The 22,704-nt window shown below is 42.9% G+C and overlaps 1 protein-coding gene across 6 annotated transcripts in view; it reads right to left on the bottom strand.

Moving 5' to 3' along the window:
• Positions 1-22,704, bottom strand: part of eps8l2 (EPS8 signaling adaptor L2) — a 598,035-nt gene that overhangs the window by 44,334 nt on the left and 530,997 nt on the right. For all 6 annotated transcript variants that reach the window (XM_078549092.1, XM_078549094.1, XM_078549091.1 and 3 more), the window contains 9 exons: positions 18,200-18,264; positions 12,250-12,411; positions 11,346-11,495; positions 9,674-9,753; positions 8,218-8,345; positions 7,876-7,958; positions 4,748-4,874; positions 4,239-4,327; positions 819-893 (listed from right to left, as the gene is read on the bottom strand). In XM_078549092.1, the coding sequence (XP_078405218.1) occupies positions 819-893; positions 4,239-4,327; positions 4,748-4,874; positions 7,876-7,958; positions 8,218-8,345; positions 9,674-9,753; positions 11,346-11,495; positions 12,250-12,411; positions 18,200-18,264 (959 nt within the window). The remainder of the gene's footprint in view (positions 1-818; positions 894-4,238; positions 4,328-4,747; positions 4,875-7,875; positions 7,959-8,217; positions 8,346-9,673; positions 9,754-11,345; positions 11,496-12,249; positions 12,412-18,199; positions 18,265-22,704) is intronic.

The following is a 22,704-nucleotide window of genomic DNA, read 5'->3' as shown; positions in this document are numbered from 1 at the left end:
CAACACAACACCACATAAGAAACAAAACCAAAAAGCTTGAGGACAAATTCACTGCAAACATATTATTATTAAATTATCTGATTTATATTGGGATCAGGCAGATCAAAGGGTGTGTTTATGGCATTTATAGGATAGCTTGTTGGGCCATTCATGGTCCACAAGCAATGCTATAAAGACACTTAGGTGTTCCATTCAGCCCTTCACACCTCGCTTCAACTGTTGGGTTTCCTGAGGCCAGGAAACTCGGTCTGTAGTGTTAAAAAGAAAAGCAATGTTAAAATGGAGGCACACAATCTCCTTAAAATATTTTAATGATCAACCAACCTACCCACCTCCCAAGAGTACCAGAATTGGGCAGGTTGGGCTTTTAAACTTTTAAATGTCCATCTGCTCTGGGGAGGGGTGGTGGTGGAGGGGTGCTTTAAAACTACCCTCGTTCCTACTAATACAGTAGGAACTTGCTTCTCTTTATCTTATCGTTCCTGATTTTAAAAATTTTACTTTTCTCTTATTTTCCTACCTAATCTAACTTCCCTAAAATACTAAGATAAACATCTTTATCTAATTGTTCGCTCCTTCATTTTCACTGGATGTCAACCTTCTCCAAAGACTAATGTTTCAGCTAATCTAAAACTCAGGCTTTCAGAAGTGGCAATGATGCATTATAGACACTTTGCCGCACTTTTACATTAAGACCAAGAACAGGGTTTTTGCTGGTGGCTGTCAGATAATTTAACACCTCCCCAAATGATTAAGATCACACCGCTCCCCTGGTTGTACAAACCATCTCTTATCACTACAAGATATTGTTACTTTACCAATTTAAGTGGTCCAAACAGGAAGTGAAGCAACTCCACGGCAGTCGGATTTTGAATGTGCCTCTTTAGTTTAGCCTAGAAACCAAAAAGAAAGTAGATCAGTGACAGTGTTTGTCAATCCTCAGAATTAGTGACCATTGGCAAAGTTTTCTAACCAGGACATCCCACTTGATTTAAAAATTATCAAAGAATGACCAATTAAGACCTTATCATTTGTTGATTCAATTATCCTGTTATTAGCTTAATTTTGTGGGGGCTGGAGATAGTTGTGCACATAGATTTTCAGTTTCTTACAACAAAATTGATATTTAGACAGCTATGCAGAGAGATGGACAGGCAAGTAAAAGACCGAAGCTCTTAATTAATTCATCAGAGGAACAGGAGTAGGCCATTCTAGAACCTTGAGCCTGTTCTGGCGTTCAATGAGATCATGGCTGATCAGCAACTGAACTTCAACTGCCCCATATCCCTTAATATCTTTGGCTAACAAAAATCTATCATTCTCAGATTTAAAATTAACAAATGATCTACTATCAATTGCCATTTGTGGAAGAGAGTTCCAACTTTTACTACTCTTTGTACATAAAAATATTTCTTAATTTTACTCTACTGCGGACAATGACATCTGGTCTAGGCTTCCTAACCATTGGGTTTCTGGGAAAGTGACTATTTTGAGCAATGTGTGGAGAGGTATGACATCTGTGAAATTCCTTGAAAAGTATCTTCCATACCATTTCAATAAAACATGTGTAGGGTGACCCATTTTATTGTTTGGATATTGTGGAAGTTGCTCATGTAGCTTGTTGCATCTCTGTGACATTTGAAATCTGCAATGATGGAAAATTATTGGGATTGTTTACTCTGGGCCACTCAGCTCCTGACCTCATTAAAGACTTGGTTCAAACATGAACAAAAGAGCTGAACTCCTGAGGTGAGGTGAGAGTGACTGCCCTTGATATCAAGGCAGCATTTGACCAAGTATGGCATCAAGGAGCCCTAGCAAAGTTGGAGTCAATGGGAATTGGGGTAAAGCTCTCCGCTGGTTGGAGTCATAATTAGCCAAAGCAAGATGGCTGTGGTTGTTGGAGGTCAATCATCTCAGTTCCAGGGCATCACTTAAGGAGTTCCTCAGGGTAGTGTCCTAGGCACAACCATCTTCTGCTGCTTCATCAATGACCTTCCTTCCATCGTAAGGTCAGGAGTGGAGGTGTTTACTGAAGATTGCGTGATGTTCAGCAACATTTGTGACTCCTCAGACACTGAAACAGTCCATGTCCAAATGCAGCAAGACCTGTACAATATCCAGGCTTGGGCTGACAAATGGCAAGTAACATGCAAGCCACCCAAGTGCCAGGTAATGACCATCTCCAACAAGAGAGAACCTAATAATTCCTCCTTGACATTGAATGGCACTATCATCACTGAATACCTCACTATCAACATCCTGGGGGGGGGGGGGGTTACCATTGACCAGAAACTGAACTGGACTAGCCATATAAATATTGTGGCTACAAGAGCAGGTCAGAGGCTAAGAATCCTGCTGTGAGTAACTCACCTCCTGACTCCGCAAAGCCTCTCCACCATATACAAGGCACAAGTCAGGAGTGTGATGGAATACTGTCTGCTTGCCTGGATGAGTGCAGTTTCAATAAGCTGACACCATCCAGGACAACACAGCTCGCTTGATTGGCAGCCCTTCCACAAACATTCACTCCCTCCACCACTGACACACAGTAGCAGCAGTGTGTACCATCCACAAGATACACTGCAGGAACTCACCATGGCTCCTTAGACAGCACCTTCCAAACACATGACCGCTACCATCTAGAAGGACAAGGGCGGCAGACACATGAGAACATCACCACCTGTAAGTTCCCCTCCAAGCCACTCATCATCCTGACTTGGAAATATATTGCCGTTCCTTCGCTGTCGCTGGGTTAAAACCCTGGCACTCCCTCCCTAACAGCACTATGGGTGTACCTACACCACACAGGCTGCAGCGGTTTAAGAAGGCAGCTCACCACCACCTTCTCAAGGAAAATTAGGGATGGGCAATAAATTCTGGCCTAGTCAGTGATGCCCACATTCCATGAATCAATAAAAAAAAACAGCACAGGCAGGAGGTTCATTCCAAAAGCCTTGCCAAAGCTGATGAAAAGACAATCGCACCTGGCAGCTTGGTAGTGAATAAGGTCAGCATCTTTAATCCAAAGACCCTGATCCCTTTTGTTTGAGCAGTTAAATCCAGTCTTAAATATAAAAGCAAAGAGTTACATGCACTGCCAATGGCTTAATTGGTGAAGACATGGCACCAGAAGGTCACAGATCCAATTTTTGGTCTGTGTTGAGTTAGGAGATCTCAACTAACTTGGTTGAGCTGCGCATTCCAATCGTCTCAGTGTCATTGGTCTAGGAAGATGAGAAACAAACACCAAGAAAGATTTTCCCTTCTGGTTACTATTCAGCAACCTCTTGTTGGATAGTAAGTGTCAGAGATATCAGATGAAGATATTTTCATGGCAATGAACAGAGGGAGATAGAACAAAGATCTCCCATCAAATTATGGCAGGAGACTGGAAGAACCCTGCACCATTCCAGCCCTGGTGGCACTGAGAGTCAGGCAGGTTTTAAGGAGCTACACTTGGTGACAGCCCTCACAGCTAAGAGATTAGAAATACTGTAGAGCTGTAAGATATCATCATTTTTAAGTCAAATAAGACAATCCATTGCTGTAGGGAAGCGCGGATTGAATTAAGTCCAATCATAACTGCTCTTCTATATGTGGACCTTCCTGTGGAATAAAGCAGCTTCATGATTTGTATCTGCTCTCACCTCACCAAGTGCTTGCTCAGTCTGCTTTAAGCGAGATTGAAGAAACACAAGTGAGAAAAACACAAATATATGGTTCATGTTATGGTTCTGTATCATGCTATTATACAAGCAGACAAGCGATTTAAACAAATTCAGTAATAACATATTTCAGCATTCTATTTGCTGTGTTGATTGCTGTGCTGTGCTGGATAGAAAGTTTTCCTTGAATGGCCATGCTTGATGACGCTCAGGTAGATTTATAAGCTTGTTACATGGGTGTAAAACTGGTATTGCGGATCAGTCACCTGGTACAGAAACTGCTCAACATTCATTTCCGATTGAACTGAAAATCTAGCAGTTTTCTACAATTGGCAACTGCTCTACAACAGCAGTTTCAGCCCCGGACAGCAAGTTGAAAATCTACTGTTCATTGTCAAGGCATTAACAGTCTTAGGAGCACAAAGCTGAAAAAGGCTGGTTGGTCTAATGTATAAGTCACTCCTTCATACCTCTTTTGTTATGGCCTCAAATGTACCTGGGGTAAATTAAACATTGCCTGATATGTTAAAAGTTAAAACTGTCCCCCATGTCTCCCAGGTGAGTTCTTACCAACATGTTCAAGGTCAGCTTGATCTTTTGCAAACAGTCAGAAAATTCCGCTGGTAATGGTGGCTTTGCTCTCAGAGTAAGCATACCCTCTGTGAAGTAGTAGAGGGAGAAAAAAATTATATGCCACAGTTCACTGATTTGATAGACGTGACTGCTTTATATTCTATGTATAGCACACACAGTATCATGCTAATTCTGGTACATATATAACAAGAATCTAAACACATATAATTTGTACAGGAAATACATCATAATTTTGTCATTTCGTTCACAGGAAGTTTTCTCCATTGTGACTTTGTAAAACTTGAGATATAAGGGACAGAACAAAGAGCAGGACAGAGGAGTGTGCAAAAGGGAGTAAAAATGCAGGGATGGAATGGGATAGGTAAGTGGAGAGCGAAATAGAAGAAAAGAGGAGTAAGAAGGAAAAATGAAGGAAAAACCGGAGGGAAGTAGGAAGAGGAAAGGGGGGTATAAAAGAGATGTAAGAGAAGAGGAGCAGTTCATACCTGCTGGTGCCTTTTTTTTATTCTTCTTGGATGTTTTCCTTTGGTTCAGTTGACTGTATGCTTCAGCAGCCTTCTGAAGTTTGGCTACAAAGAACTCAATGTCATCCAGTGTGCAGTTTAGGATTTGCTGTAAAGAAAAAGTAATCCTGGCTTGATGACTATGGTAAAATTCACAAAGACTAAATCAATTATAGTCTAGTTAGAAACGTTTTCCAGGAAAGTCTGAATGGAATATCCTGATTAAAAATTATATGACTGTAACAGGTTTAGATTGACCCTTTCTTTGATGCTTAAGTAAAACAACAGTTAGTGTCAAGAATCCACTCAATTGTTTTTGGAATGTGCGGGCGATTTGTTTATGCACACAACTGCTTTAAATTCTTCTGTGCAGCTGCACACATGCTGTTACTTAGAGGGTCCGACACGTATATGGGCTGCATGGGAAGTTTGGGTTGTTGTACTATCATGCAGCTTAGAGGGAACATTGGTCAAGAGAGATTTAACACATGCATGTCTGAACACAGCACTATTCCATTTAACAAACACCTACCATTTCTTATCTTTGATGGTTCCATTCTCCCTTACTTCAGTGATTGACATTGCTGGGCTCAATATTTCCTCTAACTTCCACCAATATTCTGGTATCTTCATTTCCAATACTCAGCTTCCATTTCGTTCCAAAATCTTTGTCAACAGCTTTTAACTATCTATAAAGCCAAACGCCATCCAAGATTTTAAAACTACTCCTATTTTCTCCTGTCTTTGATAGCTCCCTTTGCATCACTTGAAACTTCTGAACAGTAAAAAAAAATGGTCCATTGACCCATTGTGATCCTCCTCTTACCTCCAGTCAGCAATTAAATCTCCTGATCTCTCCATTTTATCTATAGTACAATGGGTGTTTCTCCTCTGAATATCCCTCTCTTGTCCTTTCTTCCCTCCAGATACACTGCATACATGTTCTTCCTCCTCCTTAAATTTAAATTCAATTTAGTGCCTCTCACTCCTTCTCCCCAGAGCTTCACAATGTCCAGGTTTTCCTTATTTCTACAATCAACATAGGAATCATAGAAATCTCCAGCATGGAAGAAGGCCATTTGGCCCATCATGTCCACTGACCACCGGGAGCCATCCAGCCTAATCCCACTTTCTAGCTCTTGGTCTGTAGCCCTATAAGTTATGGCACTTGAAGTGCATACCTAAGTACTTTTTAAATGTTATCAGGTATTCTGCGTCTACCACCCTTTCAGACAGAGAATTTCAGATTCCCACTAAGCTCTGGGGAAATCCCCTCGAATCTCCTCTAAAACTCCTATCTCTTAGCTTAAGTCTAAACCCCCTGCTTATGGGCACCTAGACCAAGGGGGATAGGGCCTTCCGATTCACTCCATAGAGTCACAGAGCCAAAAAGTCATTACAGCACAGAAACAGGCCATTCAGCCCATCGAGTCCATGTTTTGAAAACAGAATTTGGGGATGGTCTAAATGTCACTTTTGGATTAAAATAGGCTCTCAGATTCTTTTCAACCAATGGTGTTGTTTTGAACTGTTGATCTTGGATCTTTGCGATGTTTCATACATGCAGAGCTGTATCTTTGTTAGGATTTAAACATTTACAATCACTAAAACTCACCATTGACAAATCACAACAATTTTGGTTCCCTCCTTCCAATGAAAGAAATCTGGAAGTCTAATTTTTATGAAAACCTTTACTGTGGTAGTAATATCAACCAAACTGTACAACAGTCCCCATAAAGACACATCCTAGGATTGAGTGATTTAATTCTTCAAATGTTGCTGAAAATTATTGTATTTGGTCATTTTTTGAGATTTTCGAACTGCTGAACAATCTCATGGAAAACACAGCAATGTTAGAAGTAACTAAATCCCTAGATGGCTTAGTGGGAGATGAACCGAGTAGTGTAACACTGAGCTACACAGAACAGGGGCAGAATATTGTGCTTGTCGGGCGGGCGCGCGCCCAACCTGAGTGAGCGTAAAATGATGTGCGATGACGTCCGGCGAGCATCCCGATGTCATTATACAGTTGCGCGATATTTTGGTTGGCGGGCACACACGGAAGTCAGCGGCATGCCTGCTGACAATTAACAGGCCTATTAAGGCCATTAAAGTTGTGATTAAATGAAATTTCTCGCTGCCCATCCAACCTTATGGCTGGCGGGCATGCAAAAAGGCCAAGCAGCCTTTGGATTTTTTTACCAAACCTCATCCACAGGCGGGATGAGATTTCGATCAGTGATTTAAAATAAAATTAAAATTTTCAAAGTAATTTGTAACATGTCCCTGCTCATGTGACAGAGTCACATGAGGGGACATGTTATTAACATTTTAAAATTCTTTATTTTTTATGTTCAAAAAGCTTCAGCTCTGAGGCAGCTCTGTGCCTCAGGGAGCTTTTACTGCGTGCACCCGCGCGCATGCGCGATGTTCTGTGCTCGCCCTCCTCTCCCCTCCCCCACTACCAACGCAGGCAGCGCTGAGCACTGCAGCGCGCGATTCACACTGTTCACACTGGCTGGCCATTAATTGACCAGCCAGTGTAAAATGGTGGATCGGGCCACGGTCTGATTCGCGGACCCCCCCCGCTCACCCCTGCTGAGCCTGCCCGACAACTGGAAAATCCTGGCCCAGATCTCTGCGACTTATACTCCAGAGCAGCCCAAAAACACATTTTCAGTGTAAAAAAAGAAAGACGTATTTATATTGTGCTTTTCATAACTACCATGACTCCTAAAGTGCTGTACAGCCAATGAAGTACAGGAAATGCAGCAGCCAATTTGCACACAGCAAGCTCCAACAACAGCAGTGTGATAATGACCAGTTACTCTGTTTTGTGATGTTGAATGAGGGTTAAATATTGGTCAGGACACTGGGGATAATCCCTTGCTCTTTGAAATGTTGCCATCGGTTCTTTTACATCCACCTGAGAGGGCAGACAGGGTCTCGGTTTAGCATTTCATCTGAAAGATGACACCTACAACAGTGCAGGACTTAAATAGAAAACCTACTCCCATTAATAGGTTAAAGGTTGCTAAAATGATATTATAAATATCCAATTAGCTCAGTTGCAGGGTTTATATTTTCAGAAATAATACCAAACCACTTACCACATCTTTTTCGATCTTTTGAGCCAAGACTTCGGGTGACTCCTCATGATCCTGGGAACTGATGCTTCTCCGATCTTGTTCCACTGTGGGACAACATCCAAGGATTAGTCATTACAAACAACAAATTTTTACTCATCAAAAGGAAAAAAAAGCCTTACTCTTTTTCTAAATTGCAGCAGTGGCACGTGCATGTGATGGAAAACAATTGAAAAGAGCAAAGGCGAATGCACACATAAAGCTGCCCCGGATCAGCATGCTCAAGAGCTCCTTTCTCAGTGTATTCTTCAGAAGCATGCTGAATTGCATCTATTTACACTAGCCTGATTTCTCTGGTTGTTCTACCTTGGTCATTCTGGTCTGTGCGGGCAGCAGCTCGACTCCTGGCGCCAGGAGGGTGGACAGGTGCACTACTTTGAGGCGGTGAAGGGATTATTGTCTCCCGCTGCTTCTTCATTTTCTCTTGATTCACCCTGATGAGAGAGACATGGTTATGGTATGCTGACTGGGAATCTCACTACAACAAAGTTAAAACCTGTATGATCTCAATAAAATAATCTAATCAATGGCTAGTTTCATTACAAGAGAGGGTGACAGAAGCAGGTGTAGCAAATTTGAATGCGAATTAGCTGCAAAGAAATATTTTTCAAAAAAGGCACGATGGCCAGTTGGCAATGTGTGATGGTGTTCTCATGTACTATGTCAAGGACGTAAGTTCATATCTGCAGTTCCCTTCCTGCCAAATTTCCAATTCTGATTCATGTTGTCAGGTACTGAGCAAAGGTCTGTCACTTTCCCACAGAGATAGGGGAGGGACAATTCACAAATGAGTCACTGTTCTCTATCCCTGTGCCACTTTTACCCATTACCTAATGGTCAGAGCAGTGGCAGAATGAACAGAGTATCCACCTTCACTGCTGTGACAAAAAGTCTACAAAATAAGAAAAATAAATCCTAAAATAACAGTGCATAGCTGAATAATGGATAGGTATTACACTGTCAGCTCCTAGGTGTAGCAACATATCTGCAATTGCAGAGCAGATTTATTCACCATTGTTTTCACAACAGTAGGAAGGGGGAAGAAAAAAAATTAAAAAGTAAAGGAGTTATAGCGACAAAGCATATGTTCTGAGAGAACTTATTGGGATATTGGTTATCTGCCACTAGATTTGATTGTCAAGGCCGGTTATTCCAATTTAAAGTGCACACAAGCAATATGTTGTGCGAGAAAAAGAGTGTTAGGAGTCATGATTCTGTTGGTGAAGAATCACAAGGGCCACAAGTTTATGATGCCTAAAATTATTTAAGCTTCTTAGGTATTACAAAATATTCCAGCATTTAAATCAATTTTTTACAGTCACGTTGTATAATTCTATCCATATTCCATGAAAAGCATACACCAGTGGCCACTAATTGTTCTTGATTAAGTTGCTTCGCAGTTTAATGAGTTTCAGTAATACCTTGAGTTAGCCTGTAAATGCTTTAGCTGTTTAACACAGAAAGTAGGCTGAGTAGGCGTTTGTCAATTAAGTTGGCAGGGAAGATTAAATAGGTTCAAGAGACAATTCAATTCACTTCTTGAGAGATAATAGATTGAGGGATAAAGTCTCCACAGGACAGTAATGATTCAAAGTCAAATTGCAACAACACCTATTCCGAGCAACCAGGTATGAACAACGAACGTTGTTTTATCAGCAACACCCACACTTTGAGAATAAATAAAGAAAATGAACAATTGGGGTTGACTGCTGGACCAAAGGCTTTCCCCGACTCTTTATATTCTTGCACTAAAGGCATTTACTTCAGGGTCTGCGGTCGAATTTTCTGTCCATCTTTGCAGTCGGATATTGCACTCTCAACGTCTGCATGAATCATCTCAGCCTGCAAAAAGAGCAGAAAAGGCATAAATGACTGACATCACATAATTTAACAATAGCTGTAGTTACATTCAAATATGACCATATGCTGTACTGGGATTCCTCTGCACGAAAGCACGAGCAGTAGGAAGTCTGAGATCGCTGATCTCACTCACAGGACTGTGAAGAGCTACTTGCTGGAGATTGTTTGTTTATGCCATAAGCAATGGGGACACTAGAAAGATAATCATCCAAGCTGTCCTCATGTATCCACAAGAAGCAAGTTGCATGCACCAGTATCACAGCCCTCAGAAGAGTTGCCCTTCCACTCCTGTGCCCTTCAATTTGCTCCATTGGGAATGATATGAGGCCCAGAAGAATACAATTGAGTAGTAGAGAAAAATAATTTACCAGCAAAATAAATGGAGTCTTATACTCCACCAGAACAGCAGTTTATATTTATGTAGTGCCTTGAACTAAGATTAACATCTAGGCAAGAAGATTGAAACCATGGCATGTTGTTGTAGTTCTCGTTTGTTGAGATGCTACTGTATGGATTCCAACAGACATGTTTAGTTATACGCATGACGTAAGCCATAGTTTAACATGACATGTTTCTGTTAGCATTTGCCAACTTGGACAAAATATGAGCCTAGAAATTTTGGCAGTGCAACAGCTGAAAAAGAAGCCAAGAAGTGCAGTGGGATGGGGTTTCCATCCACCATCCTAATCATTGCTGAGTTTGCTAGAAATTGTGGGGGTCAGTTAATTAGAACAACCATTGGCATGCAGGCTGTGTTGATTCAACCTGTAACTCACTATGTCTTGTCTAGAGTCACTAGTTTATTGTGACTGAATAAATCAGATTTTATTTTTATTGCATTGCATTTAGGGATTTCTACCAGTGTCTTGGGAATGGAAATCTCCAATCATGCCCCTGTACAATTAGGCCTATTGGTAACTCAATAAGTAGAGTTCAGGTTTTATTTCTTTGAAATACACAAGTTCTCTAGCAATTTTACCAGTGTTTTGATGACTGTACTCATTATTCCTTCCATTGTTTGCAATCATGGATATTACCTATCACAGTGCTTTTTATTCAACAATTTTGCATCAAAACAAATTGACACATCACCGCTAGGAAAATCTTAATCAGATTATGAGCAAGTTTCACTAATAACATGAATAATATCACCATTGTGATTCAGTAGTCTATACACAATTTCCACTCTCAACACTGCTATAACTATCAGCCTAATGTTATAAGCAGAAGATTGGCTCCTGTGGTAAAGTGGGTGCCATGTACCTTTAAGAGAATGCAGTTAACTGACCATGTGACCGTATTGGCCCATCGCTACACAGCACGGGCTACTTGGGTAACTGGAGGTCTAGAGATGGAGGTGATTGAAGAAGCATGCATAGTGTTAGTGCTCTGTTCTTAGTTCCAATAAACCACCAGTATTTGTTCAGTTAATTGGTCTCTCTGCCTGTATTGTTTCAAGCACCAACTAATGTGTTAATATCAAAAGTGCAGTTAGCGTTCGCCGACAAAGTGACCCTGATAACAAAAAACATAAAAGCCCCCTTAGTTGGTTCCTTCCTGCACATTTTACTCACCCCAACCTCATCACAGTTGAAGAAATGCATATCGGGTTTGTGCTGATCGGAGTCTTGACACATGAGCAGTAAAACTGATGGGTATTTTGACTGGTTGAGTATAGTTTGGCAGTGATGCACTATGTTCAGTGGAAAGTTCTCCAACTCATCCTATAGACAATGGGGGGGGGGGGGGATCGGGAAACATCAAACAGAAGATTGAGTAAAGCATAAAAAGAACAGGAAAGAAGGCTTACCTCTTCTGAACAATTGCATGGAACTTGCCTTGCACTGTGGACTGCCATTAAACTGCAATATCACAATCAACCATCACTATAAATGGACAAGTAAAGCTTAGAAAAAGAAGTCTCCTCAACAGCAGATGGCACAGACTGCCCACAACAGGGCATCAATGCTTACACCAGTTGCTTAATAATGTTCTTATGAGCATTTCAGTAGTTGGCTGGCAAAGCATTTGAAAATTCATACTGAAATATATGTTACATGGTGAGTGCACTCAAAACTGGAGCACAGATGTCCATACTTGTAAATCTGCCCAAAATAAACCCAAAGCTTTTTTGTTATAAGAAACAGGCTAGTCTCTTTTGAAGATGCTGACTTTTATCCGGGAATGATTTTACAGGCAAGATACCCTTCAGCACCTTATTCAAACAACTATTTTTCCCCATGTACATCCAGATAATAAAAGTTAACAGACATTTTTTTCATGGGAAGCATCAGAACCAAGCTTGATCCTAATTCAGATAGAGAATGGAGTGAATTTGGGAGTGAAAAAGGTAGACAAGAATCTTCAACCAATCAATCTACGATAGTGCACTTTGGTGTTCCAGAATTCTGCACTGGTTCTATGTGGCAGACAATTGCTGTCTGTATCAATTTAAAACCAAATCCCAGGTAGTCTTACCTGACTTTCGCAGTCCAGCAGTCTAATGGCTTTGTCATTCACCTGCAGCAGCATCTCCTGAGTCCACACCTTCCCCTTTGATTCCAATTGCAATAGTTTCTTGATGCCATCATCTATTGTCACAATGGACTCGCTCTTGTCCATTGCAAATGTGGCGAGATGCTGGAAGCAAGAACAAACAATAAATCTGTGTGTCTTACAGCTTGTCTTGCAGCTCAAGCAAATGTGGTTAAATTAATTCATTGAGTGCATTCAGCATTTTGTCCTTCTCCCACATCTAAATAAAATAGACTTGAATTTTCCATTTTCCAGAGACTGCGAAATATGTGACTTCTACTATATCCTATAATATTTTGGATTTTATATAAAATTAATGCTGCATTTCTTTATTAACAATCCTTATCTCTTTTCTACCATGTACAAAACATTAGCCAGGAGTGAAGGATGAGATTTAATCCACAGTTCCTGGTACTGCTGCTCTGTACTTATATGCACAGCTCACTCTCACTACTGACAAGAGCTACGACTTCTGTTGTTAAGCATTTAAATTGTAGCATAGGGTGGAATTGTCCTGGATTTGCACTAAGTGCGGTAGTGCGCGTGAAAAAAGATGTTTTACCCGCCGCTCGCAATGGCAGATTTTCATGCCATATCGTCCTCTTCCCACCTCACAAATTATGCAGACACGGGAAACATGCCAGAACATTGGTGGCCGGCCTCGGATTTGCCTGCCATGCCATTACCTCGCCGCTTCTTCACTCCAGGTGCCATATTTAAACTGCAGCCGTGCACACAGTTCTCAACGCTTGCAACCCAGGACTGCTGCAGTGAAGACATGGCCCCAAAGGACAATAAAAGTGCAACCCCCCCCAATTCAGTGACACATCCCTGGGATGCTTTTTGGACATTGTGGAGGCCGCCACAATGTCCTTACCCCCGCTTTGGCCACAGGAGGCCCATCAGTCTCACCACCCTGGCTTGCGAGGCGGTGGCAGAGGTGGTCAGTGCCAATGCTGCACATAAGAGGTTGGCCATTCAGTGCAGAAAAAGAATGAATGATCAGAGCTGTGCCAGCAGGGTAAGTCAACTACCTCATCACTTTAAACTCAGCCACTCGCAAGCCCATCAGACATTCATTGGCATCTTACTCACAGCCAGCTGAAGGGACTTCACCATTCACTCTCTCTCACACCCTCACATCTCCATCTGGTCTCATCTCCTTTAGAGACTGCCTCCTCATCCTGTCCATGGCTCCACTCAGCGCACACGCATGCCTGGCATCCTTTTAATTTGGCCTGGCACCTGGCATGTGCCTTGCTCACACACTCTCCATCTGACTTTATGTAGGACAAGATTGTGCACAATCTATGAGAGAGGCCCAGGCCAGCGTTGGAGTATCGACATCAAGGTCCTCAAATGAGAATAGTGCATTGGAGCTGGCCGGAGAGGACATGGAATGTTCCTGCAGTGATGGTGAGGTCGGTGGCAAGCATCCATGTGAGGATCATGCAACAGATCATCCCTTTCTCAACACTGCTCTGAGTTCACTGTTCCGTGTGTAACCTGGCTGCCAAGCACTAATAATCTCCACTTTCTCTCTTTCTCACATCTGCCACATCGCCCTCAGGCAACCTTGACCCCGACCCTAGCGCCGAGCACACCTCGGATGAGGACCCTGAGGGCAGCACCATTGAAGACCCGTCACAGCGCTCACCCACACCCTCCACCAGCACAGCGACACACACCTTGGTGGGACCTACATGTAGAGCAGCCTCAGGACCACAATCAGGTGAGCACAGCATTCAATCTGTTCCACAGCAGGCGGAGGCAGGGACAACCGAGGTCGCCGGCACTCGGAGGACTGCTGGAGGCCAGGAATCTGCTGAGTCCAAGTCAGATGATAAGCCTCTGGACTCAGTCCTCAATCAGTTGTTGCAGCTGCAAAGATAATTGTGGGAACATCAGGAAGGGATGTCTGGTGCGCTCCTCAGCCTGAGGTGATAGCGCCGGCATGCCGACGCACCAAAGTCAACACTGGCCGCCATGGAGACCTTGGTCCAGGACATCGATCCTGCACTGCTGCGAGGGCTGAACTCCATCATTGACTCCATGGTTGGCATCCATTAGTGTAAGGGGTGTGGGGCAGCTCGATCTCACTCCCGCTCCCCTTCTCCTCAAAGAGTCACCCAGGGGCCATCAGGCACCCATAAGGAGGCTCAGAAGCTTGACATCCCGGGGCCATCCATCCAGGTGACTCCAGGAATGTCGGGCCGATCCAAATCCCATCATCTCCAGCTCCACGGGCCGAGGAGGGTGCCGCTGCAACACAGCAGGACCCCAAAAGCCTGCCGGGGCTCTCCAGGTCTTAACACTCCACAGGATGCCCATCAAAGTCATTACAGACAGGGTGTCGCAGTCAGCAGGCTGCTTCTACCTCCGCTGTGGATGCCCAGGGAGCAGAAAGACATAGCGGCAGAGTTAGGAAGGTTAAGAAGATATAGCTGCACCATATGGGCACTGATGTTAATCACTTGTACATAATGTTCACTATTGTAAATAAACTCCCAAGAATGTCTCCTTGTCTATGGCTCCTTGTTCTGATGAACACTGTTCGTGTCACTCAGATGTGAAACCTTAGCTCCTGCACAAGATAAAGGCAGGTGTCTCAGTCCAGGGCCTCTTCCCTCTACACTGTGTAACCTTCAGAGCAAAGTGATGGCCCGGCCTCACACTCACTGAATACATTACTGATGCCTGCCCCTCAATGGTGCTTGTCATTGCTGCCAGAATGTCATGGGCAGGTGTCACAGAGTTCCACTGTTCTCTCTGTGTGCTCTCAGCACCTTTGATGTGAGGCTGGCCCCCATATCTTCAGCATCTGTAACCGGTGACGCTATGCTCCTGAAGGGGTCAGGTCATGAAGGCTGTCAAAGGATCAGATGCACTTAAAGTTTAATGGCTGTGTCTCTATGATATGGCCCTGATCACAGAGCTGCCCTCAGCCAGACAGGAGTCAGACATTCACAGAGGCTATGTGAAGATCTATGGAGTGTCCTCATTGCATGTCATCATCATCCTCCTGGAATCTTGTGACTATTAGGACCTCTTCTGCATGTCCATGACATGAGCCTGAGCACTGAGGGTATGTGAGTTACCATCAGCCACACAGGAGTCAAACATTCACAGATACAAGGTGAGGATGTCAGGACTGTCCTCATTGCATCTTGTCATCATACTCCACGAATCTTGTGACTATTAGGGCCTCACAAGCACGCTTGCCTCATCTGGGCAGTGCGATGGCTTCATCACCGACATCCTCGCCTTTGAGGACCTCATCGCCCTCATCCCCTTTGACATCCTCCTCATCGAAGGAGACGAGCAGCTCTTCTATCTCCTCCTCAATCAGGTTCTCCCCCTGTTACAGCGCCATGTTGTGGAGTGTGCAGCAAGTGACGATGATGTGCGACACCCTCTGGGGACTGTATTGCAGTGCTCCACCAGACCTGTCGAGGCATCAGAACCTCATTTTCAAAATGCCTATCGTTTGCTCCACCAAAGTCCGGGTTGCAGCATGAGCCTCGTTATACCGTCACTCTCTGATGCAGGCTGTGGCTGTTGCACGAGTGTCAGTAGCCACGTCCTCTGTGGGTAGCCCTTGTCCCCGAGGAGCCAACCCTGCAGCCTCTGTGGACCCTGGAAGATGTCAGGGATCTGAGACCTGCTAAGGATGTAGGAGTCGTGGACGCTCCCTGGAAATCGTGCTCAGGCCTATAGGATGCATTTGTGGTGGCTGCAGACGAGATGAACATTCAGTGAGTGGAAGCCCTTGTGGCTGATGTAGTGACTGCTTGTTGCCACGGAGATTTAAGCACCATAGGAGTGCAGCCAATGGCACCCTGCACCTGCGGAAAACCAGAGATCGCCGTAAATCCCAGCGCTCTCGCTTCCTGGCTTTCCTGATCCTGTTTGAAATGTACAAAGTTCTGTGCTTTCGCGAAGGTAGCATCCGTGACCTCCTGGATACACTTGTGCGTGGAGGCTTGCAAGATCTCACACAGGTCACCTGTGGAGCCCTGGAAGGGGCCACTGGCATTAAAATTGAGCGCCACGGTCACTTTCATGGCCACTGGCAGTGGATGCCCTCCATGTCCCTGTGGCGCCAAATCCTGCAGCAGGTGGCATATGTGTCCGACCAGTTCCCTAGACATCAGCAGTCTTCTGACACACTGCTTCTCAGTGATCTGCAGAAAGAACAAGTATTGTCTATAGACCCTGGGTCTAGCGAGGCATGTACAAGTGGTGGCTAACAGTGGATCTTCAGCTGCAAGCGCAACAGATCCTGCCGTCCCTTCATCTTGAGGGGGTGCTCCTTCCATTGGCAAGCCAGATGCCTCCGTCGCAATCTTATCCTTCTTCTCTGCTCCCTGTAAGCCATGAGGCATACTGCTAGATCACCAGGCTCCATAATCCTGATGTTCTCCTCCTGCAGGATCAAAGGGAAGGATGCGTGGATTAGCAAATGTGTCCTACGGATCTCTCTTGGTTAAGTCTCAAGGTCCCTTCATGTATTCTGGAGAGTGCTGGCCACCACTTGGATGGCCAGAGTGCAGTGCACCCCATGGCTGTCCGAAACCCCACTCACCTCTGCCGTACTCCACTTGACCGATTCACAGCAGCTTTGCCCACTGGACTGCATGTCCTGCCCTCAGCTCAGGCATTCTCCTAACCCGCACTGCAAGGCTGCGTTGTTAGCTTGAACCATGGGGGAGACTGGTCCAAACCTTAATAAAGACATTGCAAAGGTCTGTGAGCACCTCCACCAGTGACTGCGCCATGGCCACCTTTCGCAAGGGGATTCTACAACTTGCCCAGTCGGCCAATTGCTCTGCTGTCCCTTAAAATGCACATTAATTTGCAATCTGCAACGAGGGGTGAAAAGTTCTGGGGCATATGGTGGCATGTTCATGCTTTTGTGTTGCTTGAGTGGGCAGAAAAGCTTCAGAAACCCAACTCCAAGCATGTCAATGGAGCTGATGCTGAAGAATGCAGCTGCAGAAGAATGCTCACTTTTGACAAGCTTTTCCAAGTGCATGGCCACTTCCCTCACCCTCCAGCCCCCCTTTCCCAGGCACGTGCCTGTGTACTTCCTTCAATCTGTGCTGCCTTATGCACAGCCTCCCCTCCCAAACCCCCACTGTGGCCCCACCCGCACAGGCATCCTTGCCCCAGCACTGCACTGAAAGCCAGCTGTAAAAAATTGACTTGCCTATGTACCCCCCCGACTTGCAAGGCACCTCTTCCTTGATGTCCTATGGGCGATCCTCGTGAATACTGCACAAGGCTGTGTGCACTCACCTCTGAGTTTCCCTTAAAGTTCAGCTCGCCAGGTGCATGCATTTTAAAACAAAAACAGAATTACCTGGAAAAACTCAGCAGGTCAGGCAGCATCGGTGGAGAAGAAATCAGCTTTTAGCTTTTAGCTTTTTGTTTTTAGCATGCATTTTAAAGGCAATCGTGAATCACGCAGTTCTGAAGTCACGCTGATGTGGGAGGCAAATTTGACAAGTGGGGATGATTCTGGTGTGCACACACAATGATGAGGTGCAAATGCATTAAAATTAAGTTCCCAATGTTGGACGGTGGGAAACGTAGCCTGCCATTGGCAGGTGGAGCAAACTGCTTTCATGACAGCATAAAACTGATTTTTGGCTTTCTCGCCATATTGTCCACTCACGCTAGCCATGATGCCCGCTGTCAACGGGAGCAGAAAATTCCGGTCATAGAATTATATATATGTATTTAAATAAATACCCCACTGCCTGGAGTTGGAGGTATCTGGGGCAGAGACCCAACTTATTTCAATGAGCTGGAAGAAGTTACATTAACCAATCCAAAAATAATCCCCTCGATATTCTAATCACTTTAGCGGTTCATTTGTTAACAGCATTACCTCCACATGGTACTGAGAAGTCTCTTGCATGATAATATTGGAATTGGAATACTTCTTTCGTTGCTCTGTAAAAGATAGATAGAATTAATCAATAATGCTGGACCTCACAGTGAAAAGCTTTTGAAAAGCATCCCATTTGTTGAGAGAAAAGGTTGCTTATCAAGGCAAGGACTGTCAGCACCACTAGTGAAACAGTTTATGAGGAGGAAGTGCTGCTTTTAGTTCCCGCTAACCGTGGTCTCATTTTTCTGATATTTATACACCTCTATTGAAAAAGCTTTTTTGGATTTTGTTTCCATTATTGTTTCTGGTATTCTATGTTGTGACAAATCCTCTGTAAAAAATAATTCCCCTCTCTCTTTGCTCCTTCTGTGCAAGCTCATGCCTTCTAGTTACTAACTGAAGAGAAATATATTTTTCTGGTTTACCTTATAAGAATTTTGAATACCTCTTATCAGATCTGCTTTTAACCTTCTTTGTTCTATTATTAAAAAAGCTCAGTTTCTTTGGTCTCACCTCATTAAAACACCTTATCCCTAGAATCATTTTTGTGAATCACTTTTGCATTCTCCATGATCTTTATATCTTTCATACAGTAAAGTGATTAATATTGGGCACAATATTCTAATTGCAGCCTTTACCAATATTTTGCATTTGGTTCATATTAATTATTGATATGAATCGCTGCAGTCACCCGAAGCTTGTTTCAATTACTTTAAGCAAAAAGAATTTTGCAGTTTTCTTCCCCCTCATAAATGGGATCTTTTCCTTTCCTTATGCCTTTCCAAGGAGGTTATGTGAATTTGGGGAGGGGAACGAAATTGATAACACACATTTCTGAATGGAATGAAGTTGATTGACCAACTGGTATATTTGTGTCTTTTTGAAGGTTTTTTAATGTATTCCTGTGTTTTTGTGTAACACCTGTACCAAGTTGTTGCCCTACATTTGAAATGTTAAGTATCTGAACCCTGAAGTGTATCCGCTCGTCGCTCATTTTAGGGTTTTACTATTTAATAATATATGCCTTCTCCCTTTTTTCTCATGTTTCCCTTCATTCAATTCATCTGACATCCATTTGCATATCTACTAACTTGTCTGTCCTCTTGAAATCGCTTATAGTTAACAATACAAACTAATTATGTGTTACCTGCATATCTTGATATCATGCTCCCTATATTCAAATCTAGATCATATAACTTGACATAGTTTGGCGCTGAATCTGGCCTATATTTTGGAGTTTATCTCTTGTAAGTGTGATCCAGGAAATTAATTTCAAATATATATATGTACATAATATATATGTAAAATTACACAAAACAACAACTTTTATGCTTATTTAGTTCAAAGGAACATAAGCCCAAATTTGAGAATTGCATTAGCATATGTATGATTGCAAAAACTTGCATTAAACAAACAGGACTCAGTATAGAATTTCGAGCTCAATGAAAGCAAAGAACTTATGCCATCTTCTAACTTTTAAGTCATTCTTTATCTGATTGATATTATTAAAATTAAACTCTGGAGCCATAAATTATAATTTGTATATATATTAAGCAGAGAAAATGATTTTCTCTTTTTAACATACAGATTCTGATGCCATAAAAAGTATTCAAAAATACATATAATTTATAGTACAAGTTTCAGTCAGGATGTAACTTGGGATCATGTGAACAATCAACAGTGTGTAGTGAATCTTTAACATAGAACTGCTTTAAACTGATTATGCGTGAATATTTTCAGGGGAAAAATGGCTCAACTCTGCTCTTATGCTGTAGTTATACCGAAACTTTCCAGTAAATTATTGGCCAATATGTATGTACGAAAACACTGCTGTTAACTACTATTCTCTTTTATATCCATTTCCTGTCAATGTTGTCACACTCAAGTTATGAGCATGTGCTTTAATTTTATCAACAAGCTTCCTAAACTGCACCTTATCTAATGCCTTTTTAAAATCCATACACACAACATCTATGCATTTCACTTGTCAATATACCCAATTATTTCCTCAGAGATCTCTGTTAAGTTTGTCAGACACGACCTGCCTCATGCAAATCCATGGTAAAAGCAAAATACTGCAGATTCAGATGCAGAAATAAAAACAGGAAATGCTGGAAAAATTCAGCAAGTCTGGCAGCATCTGTGGAGAGAGGGACAGAGTTAATGTTTTGAGTCTGACTCTTCTTCAGATCTAAACAGAAGTACTGCTTTTCTACTTCTCTTCAGCTCTGAAGAGTCCTACAGACTTGAAATGTTAACTCTGTTTCTCTCTCCACAGATGCTGCCAGACCTGCTGAATTTTTCCAGCATTTTCTGTTTTCATTTCATGCAAACCCATGTTGGTTGTCCTTTAATTAATCCATGTCTTTCTAGGTGACAATTAAGTTTCTACCATATTTATGGCCTTTATAAACTGTCTCACTATTGACTGGTCTACAGTTATATGTTTTATGCCTTTTAATAAAAAGTGTTACATTGAGAACCCTCTCCTATTCTCCGATTTTCCCAACACTCAGATACATGTCATCAGGACCCAATCACTCATCTAGCTTAAAGTTCCACCAATTCTTTCAGCACCACTGCCTTCATAATATCAAGATTTACCTCAATTACACAACCCCCTTTCCTTATGCCCTTATGTTCCAGTTTCATTTCAATCAAATGTTTCCATTGAATTCTGGCATTTGTAAATATCCCTACCAGAAATTTCTGTAATGTACTTCTGGTCAATCCCATAGTTGCTTAAAGAGCATAAATCAATAAGACACACTGGCCCAGATGTGTGGAATCCAACACCCCTGGACATAAAGAATCTGCTGGACACAACATTTTTTCAAATCTAAAGTGAAAATAAATTCTCTTTGAAAGACATTCTTGGTGATAATATTGTAGCAAGTATCTGTCCATTGACCTCTTATATCATTCACTTAAAAAAACTTTTATGCTGTAAGGTAATCTCAATACTATTCTTAATACGTGTCATTGCTCTCCCTGAATCAGCACTTTCCCATCGTAAATGTGTAAACTCATGCATGGTAATTAAATGTAATTATCTCAATTATAACATGCCTCTGAGGTGAGTCAACCTTCAAGCAAATGCTTACAATCTTCCCCTCCCAAACAAACATTTAAATATCCATATGTACTGATGTATTTAAACCTCACAATTCTCATATATGCTGTGATCATGATCATTTGCATTGTGTGTGAATTACACAAGAACACTAAAAATAGGAGCAGGAGAAGATTAGATGACCCATTAAGCCTGCTCTGCCATTCTTAAACTTCAATTCCACTTTCTCGCCCATTCCCCATATCCCTTGATTCCTCAAGGGTCCAAAAATCTGTCTATCCCAGCCTTAAACGTATTCAATGATGGAGTATCCATAACCCTTTGCGGTAGAGAATTCCAAAGATTCACAATCCTCTGAGTGAAGTAATTTCTCCTCATCTCAGTCCTAAATGATCAGCCTTATGTCCTGAGACTATGGCCGCATGTTTTAGATTCCCCAAACAGTTGAAACAATCTCTCAGAGTCTACCCTGTTAAGCCCCTTCAGAATCTTGTATGTTTCTGTGTGATTGCCTGTCATTCTTCTAAATTCCAGAGATTATAGGCCCAATTCACTCAGTCTCACATCATAGGACAATCCCTCATCCCAGGGACCAATTTAGTGAAACTTTGCTATACAGCCTCCAATGCAAGTATATCCTTCCTTAAATATGGAGACCAAAACCGCATGGAGTATTCCAAGGACAGAATTTAGCCCTGTTGGACGGGCTCAGGAGAGATGGACGCGGGCAGGCAGGAAGCCGACTGCTGCCAGCAATCGAGGCCGGAAGGCGATTGCATGCTGACGGGCGAATTGAGTGCTGCCTGTGCAGGTGGGGGAGGGGGGGTAGGGTGTGGGGGGGGCAGTGGTGGAGGAGGATGAGTGTAAACTTTACATATGTATGTGAGTGTGCGCTTCAGAATCTCCCTGAGCCACAGAGCTGCCTCAGGGAGGTGAAGAGTTGTAAAAAAAAAATAAAGAATAGAAAGATATAATAAAACATGTCCACTCATGTGATTCTGTCACATGAGCAGGGACATGTTATTAATTAAATTTTAAAACTTTTATTTTATTTTTATTTTCTTTAGGGAACCTCTTCCCGCCCCTGGATGAGGTTTCCTAAAAAGTGCAAAGGCCACTTGGCTTTTTCGCCTGCCCGCCAACCGTAAGGTTGGATGCGCAGCGAAAAGTTTCTTTTAATAACCTTGTTAATGGCCTTAAGAGGCCTTTTAATTGTCGGCGGGTGCGCTGCTGACTCCAGCGCACGCCTGCCAACCGGAATATCGCGCAACTGCATATTCACGTCCGACGTCAACGGGTGTCATTTTACCCTCGAGCGGGTTGGGCATGTGCCCACCTGAGCTAAAAATTTTGCCCCAGGTGTGATCTCACCCTCGCCCTGTACTATTGATGCAATATTTCTTTATTACTGCATTCCAGTCCCTGCATT

Source organism: Cetorhinus maximus, chromosome 9 (genome assembly GCF_964194155.1).
Source record: "Cetorhinus maximus chromosome 9, sCetMax3.hap1.1, whole genome shotgun sequence".
NCBI lineage: Eukaryota > Metazoa > Chordata > Chondrichthyes > Lamniformes > Cetorhinidae > Cetorhinus > Cetorhinus maximus.
The sequence above is the reverse complement of the archived record's forward strand: the minus strand, read 5'-3'. Positions and strand labels throughout refer to the sequence as shown.